Source organism: Podarcis erhardii (genome assembly GCF_964252035.2).
Source record: "Podarcis erhardii genome assembly, chromosome: 10".
NCBI lineage: Eukaryota > Metazoa > Chordata > Lepidosauria > Squamata > Lacertidae > Podarcis > Podarcis erhardii.
In genome coordinates, this window is record NC_138500.1 from 76,011,781 (window position 1) to 76,032,808 (window position 21,028).

Consider the following 21,028-nt stretch of genomic DNA (forward strand, 5'->3'; position numbering starts at 1 on the left):
AATAAAGGATAAAGTGCGAGACTGGTTACATTACGCTCAGATTAAAGAAGTCTTTAAAAATGACAAAAAGTTAGGGTTCCAGGTGGAGAAATCGAAGTTGGAAACAGAATTGTTAGAACCAAAGACTAAGGTACTATCTAGAATGTATAACTTGCTGTTAAAATGGAATACACAAGACGAAATGGTTAAATCGGCTATGATAAAGTGGGCACAGGACATTGGGCATAACATTATGTTTGAGGACTGGGAAAGGTTGTGGACCACTGGGCTGAACTTCACCGCATGTAATGCTCTGAAGGAAAATGTAATGAAAATGATATATAGATGGTACATGACCCCAGTTAAACTTGCCAAAATATACCATTCGTCTGATAATAAATGTTGGAAATGTAAAGAAAATGAAGGAACATTCTTTCACCTCTGGTGGACATGCCCTAAAGTGAAGGCCTTCTGGGAAATGATATATAATGAGTTGAAAAAGGTATTTAAGTATACCTTCACTAAGAAACCAGAGGCCTTCCTTCTGGGTATTGTCGGCCAGAAGGTGCTAAAGAAGGACCGAACATTTTTTATGTATGCAACAACGGCAGCAAGGATACTCATCGCTAAGAACTGGAAAACTCAAGATCTACCCACACTGGAAGAGTGGCAGATGCAGCTGATGGACTATATGCAACTGGCCGAGATGACTGGCAGAATCCGAGACCTGGGAGAAGAGAGGATTGAGGAAGACTGGAAGAAATTTAAGACGTATTTACAAAAACATTGTAATTTGGTTGAATGTTAAGAAGGATGCTAGATTATAAAAAATTGGCCACCACTAAATTAGATTTGAATTTGATGATGTGAGATTAAAGAAAACATAAACCTTTTGGAGAATTGCTAGATTATATTTAAATGAGTGGATATAAGATCGTAAACAAGTTGATAATTTGCTTGGAAAAACCTTTTAACGATGTAAATGGGAGCGGGAGATGTGAGGGAGTCCAAAGAAGTGATGAAACCACGTTATGATATAAGTAAGGTTGTTTATTATTTGTGCATTTGTATCCAAAAATTTTTTAATAAATATTTATATATATATATATAAAAAGATACCAGGGAATTTAACATCTTTATTTTTTCTTCTGTGGTATTTGGAATTTTGTGTTGAATTAAATACTGCTCTATCTCATCTATGTTCTGTATCTCTTTCTTATATAAATTTTCACAATAATTTGCAAAGCTCTGAATAATCATTTGTGGGTCTTCTGTTACTTTTTCTCCTATCTTCAATCTGTTAATTAAGTTTTCGTTCCACCTTTTTTTCAACTGCCAGGCTAGGAGCTTACTTGGTTTATTGGCAAATTCAAAATTGCGTTGTTTCAAAGTTCTTAAATTTCTTGTTCTATCATAGTTGTATAATCTGATTGTAATAATCTAATTTCTAGTCTTCCCTTTTAATTCTTTGGATTCTTGTTAAGTTCTTTTTCTTTTTTATTTAATTATTCTAATAGTTTTACTTTTTCTTCTTCTCTTTTCTTCCTAGAAATAGAGTTTTGCTGAATAAAGTATCCCCTGATCACTGCCTTACCTGTATCCCAGACCACATTTCTATCTATACTTTTATCCTAATTGAATTCAAAAAATTCCTTCATCTTTTTTTGTTACTTGTAATAAATTTTCATCATTTAATAATGATTCATTAAAAGATCTCCATCTTTTTCTTCCAATTTTTCCAATTCCTTTTAAGCTTAGAAATACTGAATTGTGGTCCGATATAGTTTTTGGCAGAATCTGTATCTTATCTATTCTCCCAAGTAGCTCTTTAGACGAGCCAAATGGCATCTATTCTACTGGTGGATTTATTTGGTTCTGAAAAATAAATATAGTCCTCCCCCCCTCTTTCCTATTGTTCTGGCCACCTCAGGGTTTGTTACCCCATTTAAATCTCCCATGAAGATCATTCTTTCTTCTGTGTATTCCAGCAACCTTTTTCTAGGTTTTTTTTTTGAAGAATTCTACTTTTTTTCCATTGGGAGCATATATTCCAACTAGAATAATTACTTCCCCTTAGTTTTTAATTCTAATTATTATTATTATTATTCCGTTGGAGTCTTTATGTAGCAATTCTGGTTCAAGGCTTGGTTTAACATAGATTACTATTCCCCCTTTTTTACTTGATCTGAGGAGATAAATGCAGATCCCAAGTTCGGATTTATCAAGACTCTCCTATGATTTCTATTTACGTGTGTTTCTTGTAGACGTATGATATCGTCTTTTTTCCATCAATATGTGTTCTATCCTGATTCTCTTTTTCTTTCCATTTAATCCATTTACATTCCATGATAGTAATGTTAGATTCATATTTTATTTGTTAAAACAAAGAGTGATTACAATAAGAAAATATTTGTGTACAGCAATTTTTTTTTGAGATTTCTATTCACTTTCAGAGTTTTGTTCCAGAACCACAGATTTATGACTGGAGTCACCATCTGTTCTTTGTCTTTCTCCTCCTAACTCCCTTCCAATATTTCCTCCAGAAAATACTGGTGCCCTCAATTGTTTCTATCTTTCTCCTTTTCCCTTTAAAATTGATGGAAATTCCTTCCGGAAATTCCCACTAGGGGGGTACTAAAGGAACTTGCAGATGTAATAATAATAATAATAATAATAATAATAATAGCATCTTAAAAAGCAGAGACATCACCTTGCCAACAAAGTTCTGTATAGTTAAAGCTATGGTTTTCCCAGTAGTGATGTATAGAAGTGAGAGCTGGACCATAAAGAAGGCTGATTGCCAAAGAATTGATGCTTTTGAATTATGGTGCTGGAGGAGACTCTTGAGAGTCCCATGGACTGCAAGAAGATCAAACCTATCCATTCTGAAGGAAATCAGCCCTGAGTGCTCACTGGAAGGACAGATCATGAAGTTGAGGCTCCAATACTTTGGCCACCTCATGAGAAGAGAAGACTCCCTGGAAAAGACCCTGATGCTGGGAAAGATGCCTCCATCTCCACAAGGAGAAGGGGATGACAGAGGACGAGATGGTGGGACAGTGTTTTCGAAGCTACCAGCATGAGTTTCATGAAACTGCGGGAGGCAGTGGAAGACAGGAGTGCCTGGTGTGCTCTGGTCCAGGGGGTCACGAAGAGTCGGACACGACTAAATGACTAGAGAACAACATGCAGTTCCTTCAATCCATGAAGTGACACTTTCTGCATACCACAGTCACCAACCAACAATAAGCAGCCCAGAGAAAAGCCACATAGTTTGCAAACTTTGCATGAAAGGACCAGAATATGGGTTAAGATTCAGAACTCATTAAAAAATCAAAAATCTAGGCTGCATGATATCCTGGGCATATAAGTGCTCTCTGTATAGCTTGTGTCTTGCACACATCAGCCCTTAGATATCCCATCAGATTCTTGGTCACCTGGGATACTGTAACAATTTCCAGTTAAAACAAAACAAATTCCTTCCAGTAGCACCTTAAAGACCAACTAAGTTAGTTCTTGGTATGAGCTTTCGTGTGCATGCACACTTCTTCAGATACACTGAAACAGAAGTCACCAGACCCTTCTATATAGTGAGAAGGTGGGGAGGGGTATTACTCAGAAGGGTGGTGGGAATGGGTGATTGGCAGATAGCTGTGATGAGCCTGTTGACGACTCTTAACGACTGCAATAGGTCTTACAGGAAAAAGCAAGGGGTGAAAAGGTGAAAAATGGCTTTGTCATGTATAATGAGATAAGAATCCAAGGTCTTTGTTCAGACCAGGTTTCTCCATGGTTTTAAGTTTGGTGATAAGTTGTAATTCAGCAGCTTCTCTTTCCAGTCTATTTCTGAAATTCCTTTGTAGTAAAACAGCTACTTTGAGATCTTGGGAAGATCTCTGAATTACAGAGAAGCTGCAAGAACTGACTTAGTTGGTCTTTAAGGTGCTACTGGAAGGAATTTGTTTTGTTTTGACTATGGCAGACCAACACGGCTACCTATCTGTAATTTCCAGTTAGTTCGTTTGGTCATGATCAAATCATAAATCAGTCCTTTTCCTTTGAGGAGTGTAAATCATGACTTATCTCACAGGACTGTTTTAAGGAAGACCATGAAGGAGCACATGTACAAAACCCTTATTCATTGTTTACATTCCAGTGCACTCTTTATTTACTTACTTAAATCCCACTGAGCTCAATGGTGCTTAAAGCATCCCTCCCTCTGAAGTGAGTGGTGTTGCAGGACTGGTGGTCGGGTCTGTTTGTGATGCAAGTGGTTCACCATTTTGAATTTGCTCTCGCCCAGTTCCTGATGGAGCAATGGACAGCAAAAACAACTGACTTTTTTAAAAAATATTGTTATAGATTTGGCCTAAACCTAAGTGCAGAGGATGGCTACTGAGATGATCAAGGGCCTGGAAGCCAAGTCTTAGAAGGAATGGTTTAGCTGGGTATCTTTAGTTTGGTAAAGAGGAGATGGAGAGGAGATAGGTGATGAACAGCAGTGTTTTGCAGTAAATAAAAAAGAACCACGCAGAGTCAAAGATCCACAGCAAAAGCAAAACTTTACTGAGGCAAAAACTTTGTTCCATGCAATGTACAAGGAGTAAAAAATGCAAAGAGAGAGCAAAAGAGAGATAAAGCAGCTCACTGAGCCCAGGAATTTATCTCTCCTGGCTCCACATGACCCTGAGTTAGTCAAAACAATTTGAACCTTCCAGTTTCTTCCAGCACTTTTTAGTTTCTACCCTCACATACCTTAGTCACGACAATAGGATACCCAACTCCAAACATCTCAAGGGCTGTCACATGGAGGAGGGAGAAAGAAAGGTTGTTTTCTCCTGTTCTTGAGGGTGGGACCTGGACCCATGGCTTCAAGTTACAAGAATGGAGATACTGACTAAAGATCAGGAAAACCTTTCTGACAGCAATGGCTGTTCAACCATGGAATAGACTCTCACAAGTGGTGGTTGACTCTTCTTCTTTCGAGATTTCTAAGCAGAGGCTAGAAGGCCATCTGTCTAATATGATCTAGTTGAGATTCCTGCAGTGCAGGGGGTTGGACTAGATAACCCTCAGGCTTCCAGCTCTACAATTCTACGATTTGCTACTGTTCAAAAGCAGCAGTACCACCCACCCACTGATAAAATGGTTGTCCAATGTGGAGGGCACTAACTGGCAGCACAGCCAGGTCAGACTACTGAAGGACCTTTCTGAATCTTTGGGGCCCTCAGCCAGTATCCCACTTCGTTGATAGATGGTGCCATCCCTGAGAGAATACTGAGCTAGACCAGCCAAACATCTGACTTGGTGTAATGCAGCTTCTTACTCCTACCTCACTACTGGTATTAGAATTTAACATTTGCCTTCCCACATGTTCCTCAGAACCAGATCTTGTCCTTTCACTACACATTAACCACTTTACCACCTGATTAAAATGAATAAAAAGTAATTGGCCTTTAGTATTCAGTCTTCAGTAGGATCCAGTCTACTTTCCCTTTATCCTGCCAAGAATATATACCCTCAACACATAATTAATTTTTCCTCAAAGGTGCTTCCAGCCAACTTTTCTGACTTTGCCTGCTCCTTCAGATAATTAATCTATTGCATTTCCAAATGCTTTTCAAAGGATCACAGAACTTGGAGTAAGTCCTTGAGGAATCCAATACAGTCAAATAACTGTCAAACAATTAGGTCCAGTCGTGGCTGACTCTGGGGTTGCGGTGCTCATCTCGCTTTATTGGCTGAGGGAGCCGGCGTACAGCTTCCGGGTCATGTGGCCAGCATGACTAAGCCGCTTCTGGCGAACCAGAGCAGTGCACGGAAACGCCGTTTACCTTCCCGCCAGAGTGGTACCTATTTATCTACTTGCACTTTGACGTGCTTTCGAACTGCTAGGTTGGCAGGAGCAGGGACCGAGCGACAGGAGCTCACCCCGTCGTGGGGATTCGAACCGCCAACCTTCCGATCGGCAAGTCCTAAGCTCTGTGGTTTAACCCACAGCGCCACCCACGTCCCCCAAACAACTGTAACAGCCCTCAAAAACTTGGTTCAGAAACCCTAGCTAATGAAAATCAGTGGAGCTACACCATCATTCAACAATTGTTGGTAGATCTGTCCTCTGTTGGTGTGGAGAGCTGGTTTTGATCTGCTATAGAAAAATAACATCTCCACCTTTTTAGAAAGCATTCTCAAGAACAGATGTGAGGCTCAAGCTGGTCCTGATTTAGACATATGAAAGAAGGAAGAAATGCCAAATGGAGAACAGTTTCCACTAGAGGCCCTTTCCCTTCCACTGTTTAATCTACTGTGTATCCTCCATGCTATGTTGGATGATAAGTCTGTCTTTAGTTGAAGGTGGCACTTCAGGGAACAACAGACACCCTGGGCCTTTATTAAGGGTTTAATCCAGAGCTTTCCAAACTGTGTGTTGTGACATATTAGTGTGTCGGCTGCAGTGTGTAGGTGTCACACTTCTCCTGGGGCTCAAAAGGGGTTAGTTTAACCTCCGGTTTGCTAGTAAAACTGAATTACTGTGTCGTGAAATGATGCATGTCTAAAAAATGTGTCACCAACATTAAACGTTTGGAAAGCTCTGGGTTAATCCAACATGTTAAACAGTTGGATAGTTAAACTACGGAACTCACCCCCACAGGAGGCAGTGATGGCCATAAACTTGGAGAGCTTTAAAACAGAATTAGACAAATCCATTGAGAATTGGGCTGTCCATGGCTGCTAGTCATGATGGAGGTTAGGCTCTGCCTCCACCAACTGTGGAGCCAATGCTTTTGGAGGCAGCAATGCTTCTGAATACCAGAAGTTCTTGTGCTCAGGTCCTGCTTGTGGCATCCTGCAGGCATCTGGGTGGACACAGTGAGAACAGGATGCTGGGTTAGGTGGCCTGATCCAGCAGGCTCTTATGTTCTTCAACTTTAACCAGACCCAAGGGGGCACAAGGCATTCTGTCCCCTCCCCTGAGGCAAAGTCGCACTTGCTGCCCAGAGCCACCCCACGCATTGACTTTCAGCTTGTGTGGGTGAGCAGGCCAGGGCTCCCAGCTTGGAAGGAGGGCCCAGGGAGCAAAGGGTCCTTCCAGACGGAGGCACCGTGGTTGAGAGGGCATCAGTATTTAAAGTTTAGTAAACTGCTTGACTTTATAATAAGTGTTTAGTACTAGAGCAGTCAACAGCGGCAGGATAACCCCTCTCCCCAAACCCCCAAAATATTTGTGGGAGGTGCACAGAGGGCTGGAGGTGGAGAAGAGGGGCTGGCGGCACCATTGCGCAAGTGCAAACAAATAGACATCATTACTGACTTGGTCAACTGTGGAAGGGAACACACAAAACATTCATTGTCTAAATGACCAAAGTACAAGATGGCTATGAAGTACTGAAGTAATTAATATGTACTGAAAACACTGTACTGAAAACAAAATGTGATTTTTCCCCTTTGTAAGATATTAAAGGAGAAGAAAAAACAGAGTTGGAGAATTTTGTATATATGGCTGTCTATTTTAAATATGTATTACTGCCACCCAATCTCCAAGCTATGTGAGATTCCAGGGGTCCCAGGCGCGCTTGCCAGGGTCTGTATTCCTTTTGGGGACAATGAGGCACAACAGAGACTGTGGTGTCTGTTGTGACGTGGGGTTTGTGATTTCAGCTCTCTTGACATAATATGCTGGAGACAGTTCTCTAGTAACACTTCTTTATTAAAGCAACAAGACTGAGACTTGAGGAGGGGAGAGCTACATTTATAGGGACAGGGAACTAGCTGGAAAGGATACATTTTGGAGGGAACAATATCAGGCAATCACAGTCCTGCCTTTTGGAGGCAACCAATAAGACAGAGGATCCAAATACAGCAGCTTAAATGAACCAATAGTAGCTGTACCCTCTGGAACCAAAAGGCAGTCACTTTACCCTAATGCAAATACAGACAATAATAATACAGATATAAAATCCTTTGACTCAATACACAACACCCCTCCCCCCCTAGTGAGCACAGCAGACATAATCTCTCAGGTACTGTGGGGTCCTACAACTTCTACTTGATCTCCTGACAACAGGTGTTGCCGGTTCTGGATTGGGTGCCACCTGTGGTAGGGGGGCTGCTATAGGGGTTTCGTCAGGAACAGATGGAGTCCCAGACATCTCAGGGTCCCCTACCTGTACCTCGTCATCCTGAAGACTAGCAGACCCTGGTTCATTTGCTGAAGCCCCTGGTGATTGCACCTCTGGGCCATTTTCACTCTGGTCTTGCAGCTCTGCGTCGTTAGCCAGGGATGAATTATCAGACTCCTCCCTGCTGAGCTCCCGGCGCCGCAGCTGATCTATATGTCTCTTCCAAACTTGTCCATTTTCCAAGGTCACATAATAGGACACAGGTCCACTAGCCCGGGTGACCACACCAGCCACCCACCGCGAACCTCGTGAATAGTTCCTCACCCAGACCAGATCTTCAGGGGCGAAATACCTTGTTGTGTCAGTCTCAGCCTGGGGGTTTGATCTTGAATTACGGTTTGGCATTTTATCCGGGTGGACATAATCCAACACCGTTACCAATCTTCTACCCAAGAGCAGCTCAGCTGGCGACTTGCCCATCGCAGTACACAGTGTCGCATGCTGCAAAAATAACATTCGCGCGATGCGAGCTGACCAGTTACCCTCCATTAAGCGCGCAATGGATTCTTTGGCTGTTCTTACCATGCGCTCCACCTGCCCATTGGAGGATGGGTGAAAGGGCGCGGATGTGACCCCTCTTATGAAGTTATCAGCCAAGAATGCCCTGAATTCTTGGGATACAAAAGCTGCCCCATTATCTGATACAATGGTCTCAGGTAACCTGTGGGTTGCAAACAGCTGCCTCAACACCTTGATTACGGCAGCTGATGCCATGCTAGGGACCATCGCCACTTCTAACCATTTGGAATATGCATCAACGATAACCAAAAAGACCTTCCCCTGGAATGGCCCAGCAAAATCTAAGTGCAGCCGGCTCCAGGGAGATCTGGACTGCTCCCACCAGTGAACTGGTGCTCTGGCCACTTCTGGCCGCATCTCTTGGCATGCCTTGCATGTTCGTACCCATTGTTCTATGTTCTGGTCCATTCCAGGCCACCACACATAACATCGGGCTAGCGACTTCATCCTGACCATTCCCGGGTGTCCCATGTGAAGCGTCTCAAGAACCCTGTTTCTCAGTGGTGCTGGGATGATCACCCTATCTCCCCACAGGAGACAACCCTTATGCATGGATAACTCGTGCTGCCTTGTCGCATAAGGCCTGAATTTGTCTTCATGCGGACCACCTGGCCACCCCCTCCCCACCCAAGTGAGCACACGGGAGAGAACAGCATCTTTCCTCGTTTTCTCAGCAATATCAGTAGCCGTTACAGGAGCCCCCGGAAGTGTTTCCAGCATCATTATGTGCTCCGCTGGAGCAGGATCCTCATTGCTCCCGCCAGGCAGGGGCAATCGACTCAGCGCATCAGCGTGGCACAACCGTTTCCCCGGCACATGGGTCAAGGTGTACTGGAACCCGTTCAGGAATATAGACCAACGCAACATTCTGGGGGAGAGAATTTGTGGCGTTTGTTTGTTCGGGTTGAACAACCCCAACAGTGGTTTGTGGTCCGTTTCAATGGAGAAATGACGACCGTACACATAATCATGGAACTTTTTGATTCCTGCCACAATTGCAAGCGCCTCTTTGTCAATTTGAGCATAGTTGCGCTCCATGGGCGACAACGTACGGGAATAGAAAGAGATGGGCTTTTCCGACCCATCCGGTTCCCTATGACTCAGCACCGCCCCCAGGCTGTATTGAGAGGCATCACATGCCAGGACCAGCGGCTTCGATTCATCATAATGAGCAAGGACACTCTTGCTACTCAGCATTCCTCGCAAGGAGTCAAAAGCCTTCTGCTGCTCCTGCCCCCATCGCCACACATTCTTTTTCTGCAACAGTCTATGTAATGGTTCAGCTACCGAAGCTTTCTGGGGTAAGAACGAATGATAAAAGTTAATAAGTCCCAGGAATGACTGCAACTCCGTCTGTGGTCGTGGTGCCTCGATGATGGCCTTAACCTTAGCATCTGTGGGGTGGATGCCTGATGCATCAATTGTAAACCCCAAGAATTCCACAGTTGGCACCCCAAAACTGCATTTTTCCTTTTTTAGTTGCAACCCCACCTCCTTGAACTTGAGCAACACTGCACGGACACGCGCAACCAGTTCCTGTGGGTCTTTTCCAGCAATCAAAACGTCATCAAAAAATGGCAAGACCCCCGGCAGACCTCTTAACAGGTGTTCCATGAGCCCTTGAAAAATCCCTGGGGCCACACAAACTCCAAATTGTAATCTGTTAACTCTGAACGCCCCTTTATGTGTGACAATAGTCTGTGCTTCCGCTGATTGTGGGGTTACTGGCAGCTGTTGGTAAGCTTGTGCCAGGTCAAGTTTGGCGAACACCTTGCCCCCAGCCAGTTTAGCCAACAGATGTGATACGACTGGAATGGGGTATGAGTTTCCCCTGAGCGCCTTATTGATAGTACATTTGTAATCAGCACAGATCCTGACTTCCCCATTTGCTTTAAGGGGCGTGACGATTGGAGTCTCCCACTTAGCGGAGTCCACGGGTGAGAGAACTCCCTGCTTGACCAATTTATCCAGCTCTGCTTCAATCTTGGGTTGCAGTGCAAATGGCACTCGCCTTGGTTTGAGTCGGATTGGGGCCACCCCAGGGTCCAATTCGAAGTCAACTGGGGGCCCTTTATAACAACCCAGTTTTCTATTAAAGAGACCAGCAAATTCTTTGCATAATGCCTCGCTCATCTCAGGGCAGGTTTGGATTGAATTAAGCCCTGATATACTCAGTCCCAGCGCGGGAAACCAGTCAGTGCCCTGGAGACTGGGCCGACTGCCCTTCGCAATCACCAGTTTGAGTACCGCCTGTTTGTCCCGGAACTGTACTCTCACGGCACACATTCCCATGACATGGATGCGGCCCGCTGAGCATGACTGCAAAGTTGCCGGGAAGGGCTCCAGAGGGGGCAACTTACCCCTGGGGAAGAATGTCCTCGCGGTCTGGTCCGGCACGATAGTGAATCCAGATCCGGAGTCCACCTCCATGTCGCACAGCTGACCCTCAATCTTCACCTTGACGTGTGCCTTGCCTTGCGCTGGAAACTGCACGACCCTCCCGTTGATCTCCGTTACGTAGTGGCAGTCCTTTAGAACATGGTTCGCTGTGGCCGATCTGCGATGCTGCAGTCTAGGTGCTCCTGTCGCTCCCAACGCCGCCGATCTACAGACCCTGGCGATGTGACCTGTCTTTCCGCACGTCCGGCACATAGCATCCCGGAAACGACAACTCTTCCGCTCATGGTTTCCGCCACAACCAGGGCACCTGCCTCGGTGATCTTTGTGCACTGTGCAGGCCTGACGCACTGACTCGACCCCACGGACTGGGCTCTGGCTCGGAGTAACCGCTAGCTCGTCCATGGCATGCGCAACTTCTATCTGTGGCTTAGGGACCCTGCGACTGGCATCAAGCTCCTCTCTTTCATAATTCTCCGTGGCGGTGGCCTCCTTCAAGGCTGAAGCAAGGGTAACCTCTTCTTTAGCCACGATGCGTCTTCTGGCTTTCTTGCTGCTCAGACCACCAACAAACCGATCCACGAGAGTCTCTTCAAGATCTTGGAAGTCGCAGTGCTGAGCGAGCTTCCGCAGTTCAGCTAGAAATGCAGATACAGACTCCCCAGCATGCTGCTGCCTCTTATGAAACTCCATCCGCCGGGCCATCTTGGTCTCAGTAGGCGCTAAATGGCTTGTTAGGCAGGCAAGAATATCTTTGAGAGATGTCTCACTTAGCTTCGCTGGGGCAAGCAATGCCTTGGCCAGCTTGAAGGTCTCAGGCCCACAGTAGCTCAGGAATGTGGCCCTTCTTTTGCTGGCATCGGTGATCCCTTGAGCCACTGCGAAGAACTCGAAGCGTTCGACGTAGTCTTCCCACCTGTGGGGCTCTGATGGCTGGAAGGGCTCCAATACCCTTGGACTCTCCATTGTCCTGTGGGCAGGGTTGTCTTCTCAGCTGGCCAGTGAGTCTTGTTCTTAGCTACAATCCGGACTCTGAGGCAGGGCTGCGTTTAACCGCTCCTCAGCATTCCGGATCCCATCCTCGTCGCCAGTTGTTGTGACGTGGGGTTTGTGATTTCAGCTCTCTTGACATAATATGCTGGAGACAGTTCTCTAGTAACACTTCTTTATTAACGCAACAAGACTGAAACTTGAGGAGGGGAGAGCTACATTTATAGGGACAGGGAACTAGCTAGAAAGGATACATTTTGGAGGGAACAATATCGGGCAATCACAGTCCTGCCTTTTGGAGGCAACCAATAAGACAGAGGATCCAAATACAGCAGCTTAAATGAACCAATAGTAGCTGTACCCTCTGGAACCAAAAGGCAGTCACTTTACCCTAATGCAAATACAGACAATAATAATACAGATATAAAATCCTTTGACCAAATACACAACAGTGTCTTTATGATATAGTTACACATATATACAACCTGTGTCTAGGTGGAGAGAGTTCATAGCATTCACAGCACAAGAGGGTCCTGTTCCTCCCATTGCTGTAGCCTCAGATTCCAAGAAACCTCAAACATCATGTCTGAACTTCTCTGCCGCATAAAACAGACTGCCCGTGTTCAGTCCCCCCTCCCAGCTTACAAAAGGGAACACTTTTTCCTGTTCGCTTACCTCCTTGCCCACTGCAATTCTGGAAGCTTCCCCCGCCCAACTCTAGAATGGTCTTTTGCTGTTTACCCAGTGCTCAGGGCAGGGTCTCCCCCCTCTCTGTTCAGCAGAGAGTCTTCCTTCTTGATGGCTTTCTTGATGGCTTACTGACTCTGCCTTTGTTTCATAATGGCCCATCCCCAGCCAATTCCCTGGTCAGGAAAACAAGCCTAGCCTATTTTTTTACATTGCTAAATCCATTGATTAAACACCAACATTTACTAAAGCCAGGAATTATGAGGTTTGCTTAACTTCTAACCCCTTTAATGAATCCAGAGATTTTAGGGGAGCCTTGCCCTCAACTTATAACAATATGTTTTCTTTGTATTCACTGTTGTTCATGTTTATAATAATTTAAATCCCTTTTAGCTTCCATTTTAACTGATAGCTTAAGTGGCTATTTTAAACAGCAGGTTTGCATGAGGGAGGGACACAACTATTCATATATTACTAGGAAAGTTTTGAGAGAAGCTGAGTCATTAACTTCCCAGCAATAAAAGCTCAAAATGGAGCACTAAGTGCTGACTCCACCAAACATACGTCATGGATTGCAGCAGCTGTTCTAAAGATATCTAAAGGGGGTGTAGAGGAGAGATTTAAAGTGGATGTGTCCTAACTAAAAGGCATACTCAGATTCTGAGAAGCAAGCAGATGCAAAGCATAAATGAAGTTGTGATCTCACGGAGTGTGTACTTTTGTGGGTTTGTATCCACGGATCACATGTTACATTGTCAGTTATGTTGTTGAGGGCTTGGGGCTCCCTCTACAGGTAAGGCACCCATAGCTCTGGCCTTTTCAACACCATTTGAGCTGTTTACAAAGTGGAAAGCTTTTCTGGAGTTGGGGTGCTTCCAGAAAGGTATTTATTGTGGGGTGGGTGCTCCCTGCCCATGCAAGTTTTCTGCAGTGTTGACACAATATCATTAGAATGCCAACCTGTAATCCCCCTACCACTTAGTCCAGATTTACCCTTTACATGCAAATTCCAGTAAGTTAACAACAACAAACTGTTGGCAAGAACTTGTTTGTGATAGCTGAGTAATTCATTTGCAAATTAAGCTCCAGTCTGGAAGCCCTCCAACTTTGAGAACTGTAGTCCTGCTTCTTTCACTTGTAAACACACAGGTTCATTAAAGGACGGATCACGAACTGCAGCCAAATGTAGTCATATTTTTGTACACCTTTAATCTTAACACATGCACTTTTGTGCACATTTTGACTAAAATATGTATTGACATGTATTTCAGTACATTTCTGAGCAGAGAACTGTACTTCAAAATTTGGGGAAGGGTAACTGTTCTGATCTGGGTTTTAGTTTTGGAAGTGCAAATCAGCTCAGTTCACATAAAAATGTGAGCTGAACAAAATTCCTGGGCGCCCCTAAGTCCTCCTGGTTTCTACGAGTCTTCAGTAACTACAGTGGTACCTCGGGTTACAGATGCTTCAGGTTACAGACTCCGCTAACCCAGAAATAGTACCTTAAGTTAAGAACTTTGCTTCAGGATGAGAATAGAAATTGTGTGGCGGCAGCAGTGGGAGGCCCCATTAGCTAAAGTGGTGGTTTAGGTTAAGAACAGTTTCAGGTTAAGAACAGACCTCCAGAACGAATTAAGTTCTTAACCTGAGGTACCACTGTATCACTTGTTCTGGTTTGAACCCTATGAGCTCAAGAAGAAAAGTAGCAACAAGCTGTTTTTCTTTGCTCTGATTTTGGCCCCTCTGCCACATTTTAGGAGAGCTATGAACTGAGGGAGGCCAGGCTGACCTATATTTTCCTATATTTTTCCTCACAACATTTTTCCTGCTTGGCAGGGGGTTGGACTCGATGGCCCTTGTGGTCTCTTCCAGCTCTATGATTCTATGATTCTGTTCAAGCTTTTGATTATGCCTGCACTTAATGGCCTAACCACTAGTTCAGAAAATTACCATTACCCTCCCGCTGCCTTCTCCCTCACCTGTCTTACGCATGCTTCCTGCAGTTGTGCTTTGAAATGCCATACCGAAGCAACAGAAACTTCCTCAGGCACAAATAATTCCTAGCAGAGCCTGACTGCTTTCCCTTTGTGTTGCTGGGGCTTGATCACAGTGAAAAACATACCCTGTTTATTGCTGCATCAAATCAACTACTCAGACCACTGTTAGTGTTTTAGGCCAGTTCCATTTTATGTTATTATTCTGGCCTCAAGTTCCAATGCAGCCCTACTCCATCTGGTTTTGAATATTCATAGGCTTTGTTTCTTGCCAGTTTGGCAGATGATATATGTAGAACTATCTATGTTACACCAATGGACTTAGTGCTATATTGATTTATGCATGGGAGATAGATGTCTGACCCAAATGCTAATCAAAGAGGAGAAGACATTAATGTGGCCTAGCAGACAGCACATTTTTAGTTTCCCTACTTGGTCCAACTTTTTGCCCTTTGGAAATTATTATACAATACAGTAGATGAACAAACAGAACAGGACAAATCTAGTTTTCTACTTCATGGCTCTACAAGAAGGCAACAGGCAGTGCAAGTTGCAAACCACAGAAAACCCAATCTATGATCTTATCTTATTAGCAGAGGCACCTGGCCCCCAGCGCAGCCCAGCCCGGTGCTCGTCTCCGCAAGTGTTGGTTCCTCAGATGTTGGCAGAGGAGTGCCAGGCCTGCCAGGGGCACCTGCTTTGCGCCCCCTCAAAAATCCATGCCCAGGGCCACGGCCCCACTGGCACCCCTACATTATGCCTCTGGTCATGTGGCCTGCCCTGCACCACCTAAGCTGGTGGGCTGCCTTCAGGAGGATGTTGTAATGTTGCAGCACTGAAATACAAGTCAGCTATCAGTCTGATTGGCTTCTGTATGTGAAACGGGGAGAGGCCTGCATCTTGTCCTTTGCCTCAAACAGCAGAATATCTTGGGCATATGCCAGAAACCACATTGTTTTGTATTCAGTGGTCTGTGTTTGCCTTAGTCTGGACCAGGCACCCCCAAACTCCAGGTGTTTTGGGACTACAATTCCCATCATCCCTGACCACTGGTCCTGTTAGCTAGGGATGATGGCAGTTGTAGTCCCAAAACATCTGGAGGGCCGAGTTTGGAGATGTCTGGTCTGGACTAAGGATTCTGAGCTCCTGTGTTCTGATTTGATACATGATATCCATTTCAGGCTTTGGGCTCTGCCATTGGCCCTTAAACTCTGAGTCATGGTTTGCAGCTTGGACGTTTAGACAGCCAATCACGTTGGGAGTGGGAGTGGCCCAGGCCTTCAGAAATGTATATAAGCAGTTGCTTTGCCCCTGTTGTCCAGTTCTGTAGTTCAATCAAGGTTCTTGCTGTTGTCACTGTGTCTTGCCTCATGGTAACCCACCTATACTTCACATATAATTTCTTCAGCTGAGGCAGAACTGTGGGACAAGGTAGATGTCTGTTGCTACAGAAAATAAGCAACCCAACAGAAAAAGCTTTAAGCATTTAGAGAAAGATTGTCTCTATACTTACAGGTTTTCCTGCCAGCCAAATACACAACAGGTGTACCTAAAGGGTTGCCCAAGAAACCTTTACTTCAGGAAACAAATATTCACCCTAAAGTTTTGATTCTAAGGATTCAAATTTGTAAACTGCAATTTCAATTCTCTTGTTTACCCTTGTGAAATGAAAGAGAGTTGTAATGTCACCTTATTTTGAGTGTTCGGTGTTATGTAGTGAAGTTTCACCCTGGGCCAGCAGGGGGATACTGTATATAGTTTTCACTCAGGTCTGTAGATAGTTTTCACTCAGGTCCGCGTCAGTTATTTTAGGCGGGAACTCTGGGCTGTTGTTGCTACAATGTTGCTACAATGTTGACAGCTGACGGCCGGCTGAGCTGTTTGCAGTCAGTTCTATTCCAGCTTACGAAATAAAGAGCTACTTGGAGAAATCGCTGTGTCGTCTGCTATGTCAACCCACAACTTAACACTGGCGACGAAGGTGGGTTGTGGCTGGAGTGAAGAGGTTCCATGAATACCTCTATGGCAGGACTTTTGACCGCATCACTGACCACAAGCCACTCCTGGGCCTCCTCGCCGGTGATCGTCCAACTCCACCGGTCCTCTCGCCACGCATGCTGCGATGGACTGTTTTCCTGGCTGCCTACCACTACCGGCTCATCCATCGCCTGGGGAAATCGATGGGCCATGCTGACGCCCTCAGCCGTTGCCCTCTTCCAGCATTTGTGGAAGACCCGGCTCCAGCTTCATCGCTCCTTCTGATTGAGGATCTTCCGGCAGCGCCTGTATCGGCTGCCACTGTGGCCTCCACGTCTGCCCAAGATCGCACCATCAGCTGGGTGCTCAACTGGGTGTGGAGGGGGTGGCCACAAGGGCCTTTTGCATCAGAGTTCCAGCCCTTCGCAACCAGACAACATGAACTCTCAGCTCATCGCGGCTGTCTGCTGTGGGGAGACCGCGTCGTGATTCCCCAGGGACTCCGTCAGCGCGTCCTGAAGGCTCTGCACGTTGGCCACCCGGGAATTGTCAAAATGAAGGCGTTGGCTCGGTGTTACGTCTGGTGGCCTAATATGGACGATGCCATCACTGCCTGGGTGTTCGCCTGTCAAGCGTGCCAAGAGTCGAGGCCTGCACCACCGGCAGCTAAGGGACACACCTGGGAGACGCCAAAGACACCCTGGTCGAGGGTGCACATCGATCTGGCTGGCCCCTTTCACGGCCGGACCTTTATGGTAGTGGTGGACGCCTATTCCAAATGGCTGGAGGTCGCCCTGATGCCCTCCACCACTACCGAAGCTGTCATCCGGGTGCTGCGAGGCCTGTTTGCAACGTATGGGTGTCCTGATGTCCTTGTCTCTGACAACAGACCGCAGTTCACGTCAGGCACGTTTGAGCGGTATCTTTTGGGACTGGGCATCCGCCATGCCCTAACGGCACCCTTTCATCCATCCAGCAACGGGCAAGCGGAAAGAATGGTGCGCTCGGCAAAAGAGGCACTGGCGCGCCTGGACCGGGGAGACTGGCATGAGCGGGTCGCCGAATACTTGTTCGTGCAACACATCACCCCTCATGCGGCCACAGGGCGGAGTCCTGCTGAACTGCTTATGGGCCGCCGCCTCAGGTCACCGCTCGACTAGCTACACCCGGACTTTGCCGTGGCTGAACCCCCAGGCTGTGCCAACGCGCCACGGTCATTTGTCCCAGGAAACCAAGTCTTTGCCCGGAACTATGTGGGGGACATTCCTTGGGTGCCAGCCACAGTAGTGGGAGTCACTGGACCTCGCTTGTACCAGGTGGCACTCGAAGACGGACGCTTGTGGCGACGGCACATAGACCAGCTTAGGCGCAGGGTTGGGGACTTGGACACTACCGAGGTGCCCCCAACTGTGCCTGCGGCTCCAGAAGAGACACGTACAGATGGCGAGGCCCCACCTACACCTCCCTTGCAAACTGCCAGCGTGGAGCCGAACCGAGCCGCTTCAGAGGGTCTGCCAGACTTACCACTGACTCAGACCACTCCACTTGCGGAGGCTCCACCCACAGCAGCGGATCCAGGGGAGTTGGTTCCAACGCCATCTAGGGTCGCACCACAGCCTCAGCAAGAACTGTGTGGCCCTCCGGACTTGGCTACCAGTCCCCGGCGGTCTGGCAGGGTTCCAAGCGCCCAACTTATTTAAAGGACTATGTTGTTGGACAGGTATCACTGTTGGTCTAAGTATGGGAAATGTAACCGATATGCTTTTGTGCCTAATTGAACCATTACGCGTAGTGCTGTATATAAGGAAACCATTACGATTGTAACTAACGCCTTATCTCGGTGGGGAGGGGTGTTATGTAGTGAAGTTTCACCCTGGGCCAGCAGGGGGATACTGTATATAGTTTTCACTCAGGTCTGTAGATAGTTTTCACTCAGGTCCGCGTCAGTTATTTTAGGCGGGAACTCTGGGCTGTTGTTGCTACAATGTTGACTGCCGGCTGCCTATAAAAGCAGGCCGGCTGAGCTGTTTGCAGTCAGTTCTATTCCAGCTTACGAAATAAAGAGCTACTTGGAGAAATCGCTGTGTCGTCTGCTATGTCAACCCACAACTTAACATTCTGCTATATGGCAGCAAAGCACACACCACTTGAAGTTTCCAAGGGAAGCAATTCAACAGCTTTCAAGTCTGCTGTTTACCCTTTGCATCCTCAACGTTCCCTGGCAACGCAAGATCACCCAGCAAGTAGATCAGGCTGACCTAACCAACATCTGGATAGTCTCAGAGAAGCCTTTGCTGGCATATATTTGCATAGGGTGCAAGACTGTTGCACACCAAAATACATAGTCTATTGTGAGATATTCAGCACTTGAAAACTAGAATTCACACAAGCTCCCATGTAGAAGTAGGATGTTTGTAAATGATACTTTTATTTAAATAAGTGTGTGTGTGTGTGTGGGGGGGAATTAAATGAGTGAAAGAAAAATCTTCTGAATTGCCAGATGATATTAGAGCTGACCAAAAATGGGAAGCCCATTTTCACCAGCTATTTTGGTAATCCCTAAAATAGAATGAACTTGAAGGGGCTTGAAAGTGTAAACGGGGGAGCGCTATTAACCCTCATGATGTTCCTTTTTGAAAAGCTCAATTCACTAGAATTGATCTTGTGATACTATTATTTATTATGCACCCATAAATTCTCAAGGTAATGTGAGCTTTTGTGGATGAATTCCATGTATTTTGAAGCAATTCTTTTGTTGTAATTTTTGTGATATAATTTGTTAGTCGGTTGTGTGTGGTTGTACTGAGAAAATTATACTGATGAGGTCTTTTCAGAGCACTCTCAGGGTCTTTACTCAAGGTCCTACCAAGCCAAAATGGCCAGGCCTGCTGCAGGTTAGACAAAAGCAACCCTGCAACAGTTTTGCTGCAATGAAATTGTCTGTAAAACCCCAAATTGAAGGCAAGTAGCGGCACAAATTAAAGAACACAAATATCAAGCAGCCTCAGAAGAAATGCCTATTATCTACAAACAGCTGTGCTCATACTCAGTTTAATAAATATGCACCTGAGCTCAGAGACATTTTTGTATGGAAGGTTTCTTTTTAAAGAGATCAAATAAATTAATTTATAATTATTTGGAGAACCTACAAAGTGCCTTGCCACCTTCTATCTTATGATGCTGTGCATTTTATTTTACAATTGGCTATGTCTGTTGCAAACTCCTGCTTTTGTGATTCCACAGGCCAAAGAAACAGCTGCTTGCAATTTATTTAATCAGCATTAGAATGCATAACCATTTCTATTTGGTCACTGTGACAGCCAAGCTGTTTTTCATATATAAAAATATCTCATTAGCCTGATTATGTGCAAATCTGGGGAAGTAGGTAGCAAACTGAGATACGTGCAGAGTCTTAGTCCTGTTTTATCACATTCCAAATAAATAAATAAATAAATAAATAAATAAATAAATAAATAAATAAATAAATAAATAAATGCGAATGCTCCCTGTGGATATTCTTTCTTGTAAATGAGCCTACTGGTTTTGTTACATTATTTACATTAATATAGTAATATGAAAACATGGGCATACAAGGCCAGATCCGAAAGTATGATAATGCTGTCATGGAACGAAGTTTTGTGTATGTGCAGAAGCTGACGGTAAAAAGCTAGAACATGCTAGAGCATTCTAGTGAGTCTGTAACTTTCCGTTGTGCTCAACCCAAGCAGCTGTTGTTTTCTACTGGGTGCCTTATCTAAGTGCCAAGGTCACTGGGAAGTGTATATCTGCTGCCCAGTGAACAGTTTCTCATTCTCATTCTTTCACTGATTATCTCTTGTTTTCATTTTATAAATGTGTGGTGTAATTTTTATGCTGAAACTAGATTTTTGCTCTAAAAGGAGCCAAGTTGTGTCTTGCCAGGAATCTGGCAACAAACTGTAAGATTTATGCCTTAGTAAACCTCTGCTAATGATTTTTCTGTGTCCGGTGTCTTTTTGGAATGCATGCAACCGCCAAAGTCCGCTTCTCTGCTGTTCATGAACTAAAAAAGTAGACAACTTTTAGAAAACATCTGAAGGCAGCTCTGTATCGAGAAGTTTCTAATGTTTGATGCTTTATTATGTTTGATATATTCTGTAAGCTGCCCAGAGTAGCTTGGGAAACCCAGCCAGATGGGCGGGGTATAAATAAAATAATAATACTAATTATTCTTATTCAATCAACGGTTGGAGGTGTCCCAGAACTTGGGGGCATGGATCCTGACAAATGTTGCCTTTGAATATGCTGGTTAAATTCCAATGTTCT

At 45.2% G+C, this 21,028-nt stretch overlaps 1 protein-coding gene across 11 annotated transcripts in view; it reads right to left on the reverse strand.

The window, feature by feature from the left end:
• Positions 1-21,028, reverse strand: part of LMNTD1 (lamin tail domain containing 1) — a 245,674-nt gene that overhangs the window by 38,679 nt on the left and 185,967 nt on the right. The window contains exon 11 of one of the 11 annotated variants that reach the window (XM_081879154.1): positions 6,646-6,836. The exons of 9 other annotated variants lie outside the window; for them this stretch is intronic. In XM_081879154.1, coding sequence (XP_081735280.1) covers positions 6,663-6,836 — 174 coding nt within the window. In that variant the 3' untranslated portion in view covers positions 6,646-6,662. Of the gene's footprint in view, positions 1-6,645; positions 6,837-21,028 lie in introns of those variants that run through there. One more of the 11 variants, XM_081879155.1, reaches the window with a different exon arrangement.